This window comes from Antennarius striatus, chromosome 5 (assembly GCF_040054535.1).
Source record: "Antennarius striatus isolate MH-2024 chromosome 5, ASM4005453v1, whole genome shotgun sequence".
Taxonomy (NCBI): domain Eukaryota; kingdom Metazoa; phylum Chordata; class Actinopteri; order Lophiiformes; family Antennariidae; genus Antennarius; species Antennarius striatus.
Window position 1 is genome coordinate 20,068,519 of NC_090780.1, and position 15,819 is coordinate 20,084,337.

At 39.3% G+C, this 15,819-nt stretch overlaps 1 protein-coding gene and 1 long non-coding RNA gene across 3 annotated transcripts in view; one reads left to right on the forward strand and one right to left on the reverse strand.

Moving 5' to 3' along the window:
- Positions 1-357: 357 nt before the first annotated feature.
- Positions 358-2,582, reverse strand: LOC137596023 (uncharacterized). 2 transcript variants are annotated; one of them, XR_011035501.1, is made up of 6 exons: positions 2,556-2,582; positions 1,802-1,904; positions 1,018-1,078; positions 898-923; positions 633-736; positions 358-483 (listed from the first exon to the last, which is right to left on the reverse strand). It is a non-coding gene; the product is annotated as an uncharacterized lncRNA (long non-coding RNA). The 2 variants fall into 2 exon arrangements; XR_011035500.1 differs by lacking the exons at positions 1,802-1,904; positions 2,556-2,582 and adding an exon at positions 1,391-1,516.
- A 7,192-nt stretch (positions 2,583-9,774) lies between these two features.
- Positions 9,775-15,819, forward strand: part of lrig1 (leucine-rich repeats and immunoglobulin-like domains 1) — a 28,671-nt gene continuing 22,626 nt past the window's right edge. The window contains exon 1 of the mRNA XM_068316217.1: positions 9,775-10,800. Coding sequence (XP_068172318.1) covers positions 10,598-10,800 — 203 coding nt within the window. The 5' untranslated portion in view covers positions 9,775-10,597. The remainder of the gene's footprint in view (positions 10,801-15,819) is intronic.

The window sequence follows — 15,819 nt, forward strand, 5'->3', positions numbered from 1 at the left end:
ATACAGTCAGAGCTGAAACAAACAATTCTCATGTTTCACCTTTTAATTGTATTTTTGATTTTTGCTTCAGAAAAAAATATGGAACTGCTGAAGTTTAAATCTGAATTCATACAAAAAAGTTGTGAAAAGCACTTCAAGGGGGTCGATTTTTCTTCTATTTCCTCAGCATTTTCCTTCTTTGAATATCCCGATCTCCTCTCTTAATAATGTGTGAGAGAAGAATTGAGTATTTTCTTCAAAACTGGTCAGAGGACTGGAAGATACTGGCAGAAAATCTACATGTCAGTAAACCAGTAGGAAAAATTGACTAAATGAAGATTGATATTTGTTCAGTGTTCTGCTTCAGCAACAGTTTATTGAGATTCTTTAGTGTACTTCAACATTCAGATGACAAGATCTAAAATGAACATCTTGAGGTTGATTTTCTTTCTTCTTTCTTAGCATTGTCCTTCTTTGGAAACTCCGATGTTCTCTCCAGATAACCTGCATGGAAAAAATTTAATATTTTCTTAACAGTTACTCTGGACTGGATGATGCAGACAGAAAATCTACATGTTAGTTAAGTGATTAAGTTATGTTGTATCTTTCTCAATGTTGTAATACAGTTCAAAAGTTGATGCAGGTTTCTTTACTTCTCAGCCTTCTTTCGCTGACAGTCATTCAAGTAGGTAATTCCGTTGGTCCCACAGACAGGTTCATGGACGTCTGGACAGAAATAGGCAATGTATTTCTGACCCTGAGGAAATACGTTGAAGAAAATGTTTTAATCACACTGCCAATATACAAAATATTAATGTGGATTTTAAGTAATGAGTATAATTTTTTTGACTATCTTAGGGAGCAATATGCTGTCCAATATAAACAAACTACCTAGCAGAATTTAAGCTGTTACTTTACCCGTCTATTGAGTGCTCCTCTTTCATCTAATAAAAAATATGAGATTCATAATTAGTTTCTTTGTTGAAGTGTCCGTCTCATACATCCAGTATACTGCATTAATAAATGAGTGATGCTTACATGAAAGGGAGATCATAATGAGGACCAACAGCAGAGAGTATTTTATGGACATTGTTTTCAGCTGCAACAACAGAACCTTCAAGTCAGTATATATTCTTTGTTATGGTGGAATTTCATCTCTCCTTCAACATATGTTCACTACAAAACACATCCACTGTCTGTAGATGTGATACAAGACCCTGTTTTTAAATCAGAAATTAACAATTTATATTACAATACAAAACAATAATTGTACGGTTTGTTACAGCTGCAGGACGAGAGGCTGAAATGAATGAAGTAAAAGCTTTGTGGAGACATAACCAAATGAATACTGTATATGTAAAATTAACTATTGTCTGTTCACAATAAATATGATGAAATATATGAGTCTTACCAGACAGTGCAAAAAATACACAAAACAGTCCAGCAGGTTGTTATCACAAGAAGCTTGAGGAGGAAGTACAGGTGTATTTACTTATAGTCCCGTTATACTAAGTGTTTTATCATTTGCACTGCTGAATTGGCAAGCATTGTATCAGAGGGTTCACCGTGAAAAAAATAAACGGAACATGAACAAAGTGTGTACTGACACGCCCTCATGAATACGAAAATTTAAATGTAGTCTTATCTAATCAAACTGGTATCACTATTATAAGATCGCGTTGTCATGAAATTGTGTCAAAAAGTTCTTGTAATAATAACTCAGTGTACTGAAAAATCTGTCCAGTGCACGAATGTTTTTGTAAATGTTGTCATTCAACATTAATTAAATCTCATCAGATAAAATAAAAGTACATTTCTTTACCAGGCAAAGTTCTCTCGCTCACAGTCATTCATGTAGGTGACTCCATCGGTACCACAGACAGGATCAAGTGTTTCCGGACAAGACTCAGAAAAGGAACGTCTGCCTTGTAGAAATATATTGATAAAGATATTGTAATTATACCAACAATAATAAAAAAAACTGAGAAATATTGAAATTTTTCTTGCATCTTTGGTTGCAAAATTCTCATCAATATTAACACAATATTTAGCAGAGTTATAATATTATTATAATGCTAATAATCATTTTTCCCCTTTGCTAGGGCTCCATCCTTCATCTATTGAGAAACATAAGATTTATAATTAGTTTCCTTGTTGAAGTGTCCATCTCATACATCCAGTATACTGCATTATATGAGTGATGTTTACATGAAGGGGACACCATAATGAGGACCAACAGCAGAGTGTATTTTAGACATTGTGTTCAGCTGCAACAACAGAACCATCAAGTCAGTAGAGATTCTTTATTACATGTGAAATTCATCTCTCCTTCAACATACGTTCAGTACAGAACACACTCACTGTCTGTAGACAACACCATGTTTTATATTTAGAAGTTACATTTACAATTTATGTCCATACACAAAATAAGACTTGTACAATTTTATGACAGCTGCAGGAAGTGACGGTGAAAGACTTTGGCTATTAAGAAACTTTAAGAAGACATTCTGAGGTTAATTTGATGAAATGTAGTTTATAATATAAAACGGTGAAAAATATTGACAAAATAATCTTACCTTTGGACAGGACGTCCTACAGGTTGGTATCACAAGAAGGTTGAAACAAAAGTACAGATGTAAATGACTATTTACTCATTGTTCCATCCTATTAAGTATTCCACCTCCTGTATTGATGGATCAGCTGGAGCGATACCAGAGTATTCCAAATCAAACAAACAACTCTTCAAACCAGTGGAACTACAGAGTTTAATCTGTGAGCTGCATCCCTGCTGAGGTTCAGTGCTGTCAGGGCTTCTCTGTAGGGATGTAAAAATAATCTGTAAGAATAAGCCAGGACACTCATGAATGACATTTGTGGTCAAACCTAATAAATGAAATGTATGTGAGAGTTGTTAGGGTCATAAAATTAAAGAATGAGTTCACTGGCTTCTCATTTTCTTTAATAGTCATTTGTTAAAAATAAAAAAAAATTAAATAACTTTATGAAACTACAGTGATTTCATTATTCTCTATTCCCATATTGGTTTGCATTTACCAGTGGTTACCTTAAGTGCATAATGATCTGGTAATTAAATCAATCAGTATCATCATCCTTTAAAGTTTCAAATCAAGGGATTACGCTCTGCGTAAAACATTCACACACACACACACACACACACACACACACACACACACACACACACACACACACACACACACACACACACACACACACACACACACACACACACACACACCCCTGCTTTGTATGTTTGACTGTATTATCAAAGAGAATACAGTCAAAGCTGAGACAAAGAACTCTCATGTTTGTCACCTCTTTATTGTATTTTTGTTTTTTGCTTCAGAAACAAATCATTGAAATGCTGAAGTTTAAATTAGAATTCAAACTAAAAGTTGTGAAATGCACGTCTGGAGGTCGATCTTTCTTCTTTCTCCTCAGCATTTTCCTTCTTCGAATATCCCGATCTCCTCTCTTAATAACCTGTGAGAGAAGAATTCAGTATTTTCTTCAGAGCTGGTCAGAGGACTGGATACTGGCAGAAAATCTACATACAGTACAAGTAAAGCAGTAGGAAAATTAGACTAAATGAAGTTTGGTATTTGTTCATTGTGTAATAGACTTCAAGCAGGTTTCTTAACTGGGAATGCCACCACAGCTCACAGACATTATTATAGGTGACTCCATTGGTCCCACACACAGGGTCAAAGATTTTTGGACATACAATTGCGTTATGTCTAGGCTGAAGAAATAGAATTTGACAAATGTTTTAGTCATACGCATTAAAAAAACCAATAATGTTTGATATAAATTGTCAAACATAAAGTTTTCTGTACCTCTAAGGGAGTAATATTCTGTCTAAATATACATAAAGACATTGAAATAGAGTTTAAGTTTCTACTTTACCCGACCAATGACACGCAGTTCATCTAATGAAAAATATGAGATTCATAATTAGTTTCCTTGTTGAAGTGTCCGTCTCATACATCCAGTATACTGCATTCAATGAGTGATGCTTACATGAAAGGGAGATCATAATGAGGACCAACAGCAGAGTGTACTTCACAGACATTGTGTTCAGCTACAACAACAGAACGTTAAATTCATTAGATATTCTTTGTTACATGGGAAATGAATTTCTCCCTCAACATATGTTCACAAGAGAACACATTCATTGTCTGTAGATGTGATACAAGAACTTCATGGTGAAATTAAGTACTGTGTTCAAACAATTAATTTGGTGAAACAATACAAAAATACACAAAACAGACTTACCGTTAGATGGCTGTGCAGCAGGTTGTTATCACAAGAAGGTTGTGGAGAAAATACAGGTGTAGCTGAATATTTACTTATAGTTCCATCCCATTAAGTGTTCCACCATTTGTACTGCTGTAATGGCAAGCATTATATCAAAGAAATGACAGTGAAAAAATAAATGGAACACAAACAAAATTTTCACTGACGCACTTTTCATTAATATGTCAATGTCAAACATAGTCTAATCTAAACTAATCGAACTGGTATAACTGTTTTCCAGTTCAATTCAATTAATTTTTATTTGTATAATGCCATATCTTGACAAAGTTATCTCAGTGCACCGTCCAGGTAGAGCAGGGAAAGACTTGTGATCATACAAACACTTCTCCCACATGAGTAAAATAATTTGATGATGGATATAAAGAAAAACGTCCCTTTTCTGTTATTTTGCTCCAGTTATTTTGCTCCTGTGAATTCTTTAGTAAGGGGTTAGAACCTTACTAAAATCTTGTTAGCAAATCCCTGAAACCATTGGGGTTGCTTCCGATTCTCTGGGATGAGCACCTCCGCCACACGTTGGACCTCGGCAGTTCAGAGGGGATTTGTCCCAATTCAATGATGAACTCCAAAAAAGCTTTCACAAGCAGACTGTTCTCTAGGACCCCCTCAGAGGACTAACCTGATGTGGTTTTGGTAATCCTCAAGGTCCCAGTGAAAAAACAGAATACGGTATCATCTGGGTATACGAACACAAACTGGTTCAGCATATCTTGCAGTACAGGTATGTCACTGACCAAATGGAACACACCAAATCCTTAAATGTGTTTAAGTGATGTGTTTGTTGAATGCTGTCTTCCTGCATGAATGTGGGCCAGGTGGTTAGCATTCCGGAGGTGAAACTTTGTGAACACTGTTGCCTGAAGGGAGGGAAACAATGGGAATGAGAATTTCTTTTTATGGATATGTTGTTTAGCCCCCATAAAGTCTTGTCCTTGTTCTAATCCTCAGACGACTACAAACATTAATATGTTAATTGCTTTTCATGTTTATCATCCACAGAAGGGTGTGACCCGTTGACACTCCCTTGTACATCTCAAGACTAGACAATCTTTCTTACTGCAGATCTTTTCAACGGGTGTTTAACATTAAACTGAATGTAGGTGTAATTTATGGGAAAATGTTACAAATACTATAAATATGGATTCGATTCTTTACATTATTGACAAAGAAGAACCCAAATAAGGAGACATCTGGTCTCCTTAAGCTTTTGTACTTCAAAACATTCTTGTAGTAATAACCTAACATAGTGAAATATCTGCCCAGTGAATGAATATTCATGTAAATGTTCACTGTCCACATAAATGAAACTTCATCGAAAAAAAATACATTCACAAATAAAATAAGGAATTAGTTAAATTAGCTAAATTAGTAAAAATACATAAATAAACAACATCATCTGGGGCCTCATATAGACAGGGTGTGCAAGAACAAAACCCCAGAGTACACTCTTTTTCACGTCAAGTTCAGACATATCTAGAGCGAAATGACCGTGAACACTTCGTGAAAACAACAAACTTCATGGCTGGCATAAGCACGTTTCTAAAACTGTTGATCCTTTGGTGACACTTGGAGGTGATCTTGGGAATCTGTTATAATAAAAAAATTTGAAAACAATTAGTCCTCAGACTGACTGATGTGCACATCAGAAACACATGAACATTTAACACCGATGAACACACACTTGTCTGGAATTACATGAGTGGACATAAAAGCATGCACATTTAAAAGAATGGCTGCTTTAGCAGTATGGCTAGATAGGGAAAATGGTGCAAGACAAAGAGAGCATATGTTCAGAGATGAGGAGGATTTATTGTCACATGATGATAACTGGCTCACCAGTATTTAGGTTCCTGAGAGCGATCCTCCTGGAACTGTGAACAGAGCTGTAACTGGCCTTGGAAGGCAACACAGCAAGGAGCCATGTTCCCATACAGATGCTAACCCCACTAGGGTTCCTAGCAACCGGGGGATTCAAGTGAGACCTAGCCAATCGCTAGGGACTGTGCCAGTTGACTACCTCAGAGCTGGCTGATGATCCCTCTCACCAACCCTTAATCGATCAAGAGTGGAAGTATGATGACCTCCGTTCCTGCACTTGATCAGTTGTTGAGAGGACTACGGGTTTGCTGAATTGACAGTGGTTCTGTTTGGACAAGAATGTGGTTAAGATAAGATAGATAAGATAGATACTTTATGGGGTTATGCTGCTGTAGAGTCTATGACGTGTGGCATGCTCTACAATTTGACACACCGGCACATCGTACCAACCCCAGAGGAGCATAAGCCCGATGAAACATACAGTACACCCTCGTACATTCGCGCATCAACGCTCGCGACTTCACCTCATCGCGGATTTTTGGTAGGCAGTCACGTGATACTGTACGAGCGTTCTATTGGCTGACTGCATCCGGAAATGCGCTACATTCCGTGAGTCTCGGACTTATGTGAGACGCAAAAGTGCTTCAAACAGTCAATAAGAGTGTGGGAGTGTGTGTGTTTACTGTGTATATATATTGGACAAACTCCATGTTGTAATAATTAATAAATAAATACACAATGACAATAAATAAATCTACCCATAAGTTAAACAACTTCAGCCCATTCCACAGGCGTTAATCATCCAGTCCTTACATAATGAGTCAGTCAGCTTTCACACCTCTCTATTTTACAGTTGATAAATGGCTGCAGCAGACGGTTACTTATCTTTGAAGATTCCAGTAAGATGAGTGTGGTGAATCATTCCAGACCTTTTGCATCCTTATGTCTTCTCACTAGTCCACCATTATGTTGTCCCACCAACTGCAAAAGAAAAGAAACTGAACAAAATGTGAACAATATGTGTGAGGTAGTTAACTCATTAGATGCAGCCACAGAACTTTTTAGAGACCAGAACAATTATTTTTTGGACACGTCTGCATTGATCTTTAAATCCACTCCAGCTGTGCAAACATTATGTTTGGCGTTAAAATCAGAAGAAAAGAAAAAAAGACAAGTTCATCTGGTACAGTCATTATCTTCTTTACTATTTGTTGCAGGTAAGAAAAAAGACCACAGTGGCAAAAGCTTTAAAAGCTTTCCATTAAATCAAAATTCTTTGTTAGATTCTCTTTTTTTTCCAAATTGTAAAAACATTCATTCTCAGAGAGAAATACCTTTCATGATGTTGACAGATGAATTATTCTCTCCCTCAAAAAAAAAGACAGCAGCATCTGTGAAGAATTTGCACACACAATCTATAAATAGAATGACAGAGTAAAGATTTATATGGTGCAAGTCCAATATGCAGTATGACAAAAAATAGTAACTTGAAAGTTTTATAAATAACTTGTAAGCTACTGTTAGTTGGAAATCAACTGCTGTCATTGCTATTATTGTTTAAGAACTTTGATTTGGAAAAGTAAATCTTTGCAATTTTCTTTTACATCAGTGAGACGTCAGTAAAACTGTTCTACAGAAAAAATACCTTTCTTCTAATCAAAATCTGAAATCAAATAATTTTTTATGTTAAAGAATGTATTATACTTAAGAATTTCACTCCACAGCATCCAAATAAAACTGGTGTGTTGCTATAAAAATAATCCCCATGGAATACGTGCCAACCTCTGCCTAGTGCATTTTGCAAAATTTTGAACTAGTATTTGCCTGCTGCATTAGTGAAGCTTTTTGTGCACCCAGTCATCCAGAACTGGTCATCCATCATATGCATCACATTAAAAGACGTGTCAACAGTCCTCTCAGAATAAATTCCAAAGTACCTGGACCACATACCCTGTCTGCTAAAGGAAAATGCGAGGTTGAACATTCCTGGGATGGATAGTAGACCTCCTGTTAGCTGCAACTTGTGCTGACGATGTGCACAGGATGTGCATAGAATAAAGATCTGTAATAGTGATCTGTAATCGTGACGTATACATGAAAACAGTAGTGCATTGCAATCCAAATAATATAAATATTGACAGCAAATAAAGCAAGATAGTTCAATAAACAGTGTGGACACACCACATTTTATCATCCTTTTCAGGCTGTTGCTGTGACTGATTCAACATGACCATGTCTATTTTTAAACATAAGCTAACTAGATAATTTGGAAGTATGCACGTCATTTCTTTTTTGACATTTGACAACGTTATACTTTGGTATTAAAAACAATTGTTCTTATTCAGAGACTCTTTAAAGTTATTGTTATTGGAGCTTGCTATTACTCAGTTTTCCATCATGAGTGAAGTCATGTTTTAACAGGGTCTCATTTCTCAGATATTTTCCTTGCTTGTGAGAGCTGGAGGCCTCACCTGTGGGCTTGTGTGCTCACTCACACATGCGTGATGCAATGTGAAACCTGTGCCTATTCACTCGAAAAGGAACGAGGAACTGTGCCACTAAAGTGCCTGCAGTGATGCAGGTGTGAATATTTGAGTCGTAGCTACCATGATTAATAGCAATGAAATCTGGAACTTCTCCAAAAAATGAAGCCATCACAATAGCTCTGACAAATGCAATCAGTCAGTCTGATTTGTCAGTGCCAGGTAACAAATGTGATGAGAAAAAACTCATCGTACTGCCAGAAGGCTGAAAGGACTATTGATTTATCACAGATGTGCATTTTTGAGGCAACAGCCAAAAATTTGCTTCAGCATTTGGGAAGAATTTTGTGCTATCATGTAGCCATTTTAGGGCATGATCAAAATGGTGAAAAGACCAGTCTGGGTACACATGTATCATGTGTGAGTGTGCACACACTCTCCTGCACATATTTGAGCACAAAATCATAAACACACAGATGCACCAGTACAAAATATTCATTATTACTCATTATGCTTATCGTATAATTACTCCAATTAAATATTTTAGTTAAAATATTAGTAAGAAATATATGAAGGTATAAATAGAAATGCACTGAAAAAATAATGCGCAGTATTCCCTCTGCACTATTGTGGAGTGGAAACATAAAGTAAAGGAAAACTACAAATTGTAGATTTGTAATTATTTCTAACATTTAAAAATGCATGACAACTTTGATCATTGACAAAAATAACGAGTGTCACAGTTATTAAAATTAAAACAACAAAAAAAAATCCTTGATCTAACTCTTACTAACAAGCACTTTTGAAAGCCAATGATGAAGCATTCAAACCAATTATGTTATTACGGCTTATTATAATGCGATTACAGCGCTTGAGCTCTGCGATTGTCCCTTTAAGAAGCAGTAAGAGTGAGAGGGGGTGGTGCGGTTTCACACCCCAGGGTGGGAAACATGGGCGGGGGCAACAAACTTTGACGGACACCCGTCCAAGGGCTCTCCAACCCCGCTGCGCCTGGAGAACCCGTAACGTCCAAATGTAGGCCCGCCCATCGACCCGCGACAGCCAATCACTGTGAAGCAGGGGCGGAACCTGGAATCGCTGTTGTGCATCCAGCGTGGGACTACGGAACGATCGCTCCGGGGGAAAAAAAAAAAGAAAAAGTTAGTTCAGCGAGGAAAAAACTCATGGTGGTGGTGGTGCACGGACGGAAGGAGGGACCGGAGGACTCCTTTTAGACATTAATCGGATCGTCAAGATATCGTGACCACAGACGGCACCTGACAAACAGTCAGTTGCGTTCTCCAGCGGCGGACCTTTATTCGTAGTTGGATTTATCCGTGAGGCGTTTTTGAAGATCGGACGAAATGCTGCTATCGGTTTGAGTGACCCACGCAGGAGTTTTCGGCTCTATTCCTGTGGGTCTTTCCACAATTATTTTCATATTTGTGTGGGACATTTTACCAAACCACCATAAATCAATCATTTCTTTCGAGTTTTACAAACAGTTTTGACCCTGAATCGTTCGAACGACTTTCACGGTTTGTGGGTCCGTGAACATTGCATGTCTTTAAACATGCCATTAAAAAGCAGCTACGCTGTCTAGAAAGTAGGTATCAGCCGTTCAGAAACACTCGTTCACCCGAAACAACAAGTCAAGGACGACGTTCGACTTCAGCGGTGCACACATGTTGGATTTTCTGTGAAACACCTTTGATTTTTTTTTCTTTTCTTTTCTTTTTTTCACCCTCGTCGGACTCCAGAGGAGAAAGTTGGACCGGGAGGTGAGGAGCGGGGGGGGGACTGGTGTCCTAAATGACTGGGATGTGTTACACCGCTGACTGCACCCCCTCCCGTGTTACTGGAACACATTTAATGTGATAAAAAAGCGCGTTGGGACTGAGTTTCTATTAATATTCCAGTTTGTGGTTTTTTTTTTTGCGTGGAGAGAGCGCTCAGCCGCGCTTATTAAAAGTGGATACAAAATGGCGGCGTCCGTGGGACTATTTGGATACGTTTGTCGTTGTGTTTTTTATTTATTTTTCTCACTCCAACTGTTAATCAGTCATGGATTGAGTTCGGACGCGTCGTGCGCCCAGAACTGTACCTGCAGCGGGGATTCGGTGGACTGCAGCGGCCTGGAGCTGACAGCTGCGCCCCTGGACCTTCCAGTCCGGACGGTTTCCCTGTAAGTTAAACTGTATGGTTTCTCTTTTATTACATTTTGACAATCTGATATCAATGTTTGCAACTGTGATGGCTTGGAAAAAATTTTTTTTTAAATTTTTTTTATTTTTTCCCCCCACTCAATGGAGCTAAGCAAATAGCCATCAGGCAGTGTTAGGGTTAGGGTTTTACTCTGAAGGAATCCCGTCCGAGAGGATTTTTGTGGTTCTGCTTTGCGTTATTGATCATCTATAGAAGAGGAGATCATTTCCTACTCACAACAAGAGATGATTTATTCAGATTTGATAATAAACTGCTTCTAATTTCGCTGGGGAGGCTGTTCCTTAGAATAAAGTTCCCAGAAACCACCAATCCAGTCCCAGTCCTGGCACATGTGCCGAAAGTTGATTAGGACTATACAAACATTTAATGACTGGAGTTCAAACCTCGCCTTTCTGTGGAAAACACGCAAAAAGTCTTTTTTTATTGAGCTGGAACGGCTCAAATGTTTTATGATGATTTCAACTACGTTTGATGAAGCGTTACTTGTAAAAAAAAAACAAAAAAAAACACCTATTAAATTAGGTTTGGTGACTCATGTGTTCACAACTGTTTCACCTGGTCATAAGTGTGAGAAGAGTGAGTCAAATAATCTGGAAGCTTTTATTCAGGTGTTATGAACCTACCTGGAGTCCAGAATTCTATATTGTGATGTGTATTAATTGACCATGTTTGTTTTGAGTTGAATTCACTCACAGAAATATCAGAGACATTTATATCAGAGACATTCTTGTTCTTTTTTGTTCGTGAGAAACTTTAGTAGATAGTCCCAAATGTGTCATAACTTTTTATGGCTATGTGCTTTATCTAAATTTTAAAAAAAAAGTAACCTGAAGGGAATAATGGATAAGTTGCCTGTCTGACGTTTAGGAAATTGTTTTGGGACATTTCTCGTGGTATGTTTAGTGAACCTCGGCGTTAATAGGGTTAAATGGCACATTTTATTTACTGACAACACTCAGTCTTCTGAATGAACATTTTGGATCGGAGTCATATCCATAGGCCTTTTTTTTTAATGAATCCTTGTGACAATCAGGCGTCTTGTTACAGAAATTTTCTGCATCTGTTTGTGTTTCTGGGAATGTGGGGTTAAAGACCAAAGACCCAAAGACTCCTGGCTCCCAGGTTCCTGTGTTTTGCAGTTTATCTTCCCCTGGGAAGTCAGGAATGCAACTTTTAAAAAGTCCTGAATAACGGCACTTGTGCTGCAGCGGTGTTGCCCCGAAGCACCATTTACACAAGTTCAAAATGCAGATGCCGGTATTCTGCATGTGCATAGACACACACACCTCCTATTTTTCTTGCTGTTGTTGGGACACACATCCACATCTGAAACGGTCACTCTTAACCTTTGGTTTTACATAAATACTACTCTGTGTGTCGTTCCAAGTCTACCTTTCACTATCTCGGTCAAACCTTATCAGTCGACATTTAAGGACCCGCAATCTTGTTGTTTTCAAAGGGAATGGCTTTATAACTTCAAATTATCTTTTGAAACACCTAGGTCGCATATTTCCACACTGCTTGAGATAGTCAAATTACGTTGGCAGGTAACTTAAAGGAAATCAACTCCGTTTGGCGGTTTGTGAATGATCCAGATTAGTCTGTGGCAGAGGAAAAGGAGAACTCATGCGTTGCTGTAAATTGACAAGTTGCTCTACGGTTTACATGCAACGATAAAACTTTCACCGCATCGACGGAGCTGACTGAGTGTGTGTGTGTGATTAATATCTTTGTTTTAAACAAAGAGTGCATGTTCATCTTTACCTACAGGGCGTCTGAGCCCAGAGAGACGGCTGTGGAATCGGCTGTCGGTTGTGTTTACCTCAGGGAGGTGTCAGAAATGGCGTTAGGCCGCAGTTGTTCACGAGAAATTAAACATATATTTGCATTCTGTACAACTACTCTTAGTAAAAACGGTCTCAACGTTCTGCTTTCCTGTCCAAACCAAGAAACTGTTCATCAAGGACAAACTGCAGGACGTAAATGAGATCTCCTGTCGTTTTATGGTGAACTACTTGAGTTCCCATGTGTTGCAGGGTTTTTTTTTATATGAGAACATAAATTAGGATTACAGTAATTAGATTATAAGGAAGGTTCTCATAATTGCTCCAGGAGGTGGGAGTGCTACAGAGCTTTTTGAAAATATATGTGCATGTGGTAAAGGTTTCTTCATAAGTGACGCTTTTAAATAGTTGAAACCAGCCCATAAACTCCCTTTGTAGCTATAAGACAGTGTGATTTATGAAAAATAAGTGGCTCCAAGTGGGTGTGAGAGCATCATTTGCACTCTCACCTCCTGCTCTGAGGTAGTCTGGATTTGAGTGACGTTCCAAGCAGTTGGTGGAACCCGCAGTAATCCTGCTGGCCAGGAGAATCCGAGTCAAAGTGTGTGCAGTCTTGGCTTTCTCTCAGAAATGTCTTTCGCAAACTAAATACCTGTCTAATATGTTTCTCTTTTAATGATTGATGAATCGCCAAATTGAATTCGAAGCAGGTTTGGTCTCACACAGTCACATATTTTTTCTCTCAGGAGTGGTGCCTTATCTTATTTGCAGCCGAGGTAATGTGTATAAAAAGCATTTTTGTTCCCACAGCGCCGTGGGCATTAATGAGGTTTCTCTGGAAAATAAAAGCACCGACATAAGTCATGTAGATGAAGATTGCTGTGGTTGGAGGAGAGATAAAGCTGATGTTCTGTGTCTGTTTTCTGTTGTAAGATCCTCATTTACTGTTACAGAAAGGTTTTTGTTTTTTTTGGGCTTTGCTTCTTCACGTCTGCGGTGTAAAGAAGCAATCAGTCTGATCTTTCATGGTTGCAATCGTAGCCAACTATTTTCCCCCCTCTGGTTTCCCAGCTTGCTGCCCTTAATGTTCGGCGTGCAGCAGAGATTCTGCAGCGACTCGACCTCAAGCTTGTACTCTTAAACCTCACAACACAGCCTTTCTGGTTGCGCCGTGCCCCCACAGTTGGTTTTGGCTGTTCCCCTCAGGAAATGGGTTTGTGTTGGTGGTTTCCTGGCAGGCTTAGTGCACAGCTGACTGGTTGAGAGGGTTGTTAAGCAGAGGGCGGGCCCCCCCCCCCCGGATCACCTGGGGGACCGCGAAAGGAGACGGAGAGGGTATTTTATGCCCGCTGCATGGAAGTGTTTTGTCAATGTCATGGTCTGCTGCTGCTGCCGCAGCTGACTTTGGGCGAGTTGGTCAGGCAGTGAAAGTCCTGTCGGTGGTTAAAAAAAAAAAAAAAAAAACCTCAACCACCATCACACGTGTCGTTACATCCCAAAGAAAACCAGAGGAAGTTAAACCCTACAATTTTGTCTGCTTGTTTGTCACATGCTTTCAGGCACAGTTGTGCATGGACAAATGATTTCCAGCTTTTCACGTGAAGGCTTCCTCCAGCAGGTTCATTTCACTTGTCGATGCGGAGCGCTCCGTGAGGGCTCCACCTCTTGTGGTTTTTGGAGCGTTTCATGCTTCGTGGACTTTTAATCTTGTGATACCGAGAGTAATTATACCAAACTGTTGTTGTTTCTCTGGTCTCGCAACTCCTGCTTCCTTTCGCTGTTATTTTTAGAGTCAAACTCGAGCGTTATAAAGGATTTAAGGTGATATTATCTACCATTCTGATTTTTATCAGTCTCTCTTCACTTTCGCCTCCCTTATCAGGCTGCTTGTGTTAAAACGTGGATAGGGATACCGCGGGGAGTTGACATACGGGAATTTTAATCTCCTATCTTATTACTGCAAGTGATTCTGTGTGATCTCTTTGAAGTGACACACAGGAAACATTAGTTGTCAACAAATTAGAAAGGAAAAGAGGAAGCAGAAAGAAGAGATAATGTCTGACGATCGTGTAAAGATGTGGAATGAGTTTGACTTTAATGACGGTGCCGCAAGTCAGCCTTCAGGAATCCATCCGTAAACCGGAAGAGACGGGCTTTTTGTGAAGACACCTTCTCCTCAGCCCAGAATGAATCATCTATGAATTCTACATCTGGTACGAGTTTGGAAATGTGGAGAAATCGTTTGAAAAAAGCGTGACTTGGACAAAGAGGAGGAAGTGCCACCGAGGCAGCGTCTACCCAGAAAGTAGGCTGGCCCTTCAGGAAGGATTGAGAACCATCAACGCCATCACTACTAAAATAAAGTCTCTGCTTGTCATCGTTTTTGGATCAGATTTTCTTTTTTCGATACAAATAGACTGTTTCATATTAAATCAGTAATTTCTATCCCATAACAACATGGTATTCACAGACCTTGTTCTCCTGTTTATCCACTGCCTGCGTTGTTACCGTCAACCCTGTGTCTACACGCTATACATGTGTGCACAGGCGTCTGCGCCATGTGGATTGCACTAGCATTATTGTGCACGAGCATTGTTAGATCAGGCTTTGGGTTCACTCGGTGCCTCGGCGAATACGTACCCCCACCCCTCTCTCCCTGACCTCCTCTGGATGTTTGGAGTGACCCGCCGCATCATCAGCCTCCTGGACCAGCAGCGTGAAGAATGGCGGCGCACATGGCCCCAAGATGTGTCCGACGTTCTGACAGCGGAAAAAACTTCAGAAATGAAACCAAGTTCCGAGTCTGTCTGATTTCAAAGAGTGCAGTTACTCCTTTGTTGAGTGGGGTGTGTGTGTGTGTGTGTGTGTGTGTGTGTGTGTGTGTGTGTGTGTGTGTAATAAACAGTAAAATATGCTGATCCCGTTTGAACCCAAGTTCTCCTTTAGTGTCTGAGCGTTACACGCCATCGATTCTATCATTAGTAATGCAAATGTCTTTTGTCGGTCTGTGCTTTGAGCCTTGTCAGCGTTGATAAGATACCGGCTTTGTTCTGTCCGTTTCCTTCCTCTGTTTGACTTGTGTGGTTAAAAAAAAAAAAAATGGTGGCCTGGAGGTGGTGTTAGCTTTGTCTGCACTCTCACTGCAGTTGCCTGGCTATAAACTGGCTTTTAATGACAGGAAAAGTGGAGTGTGT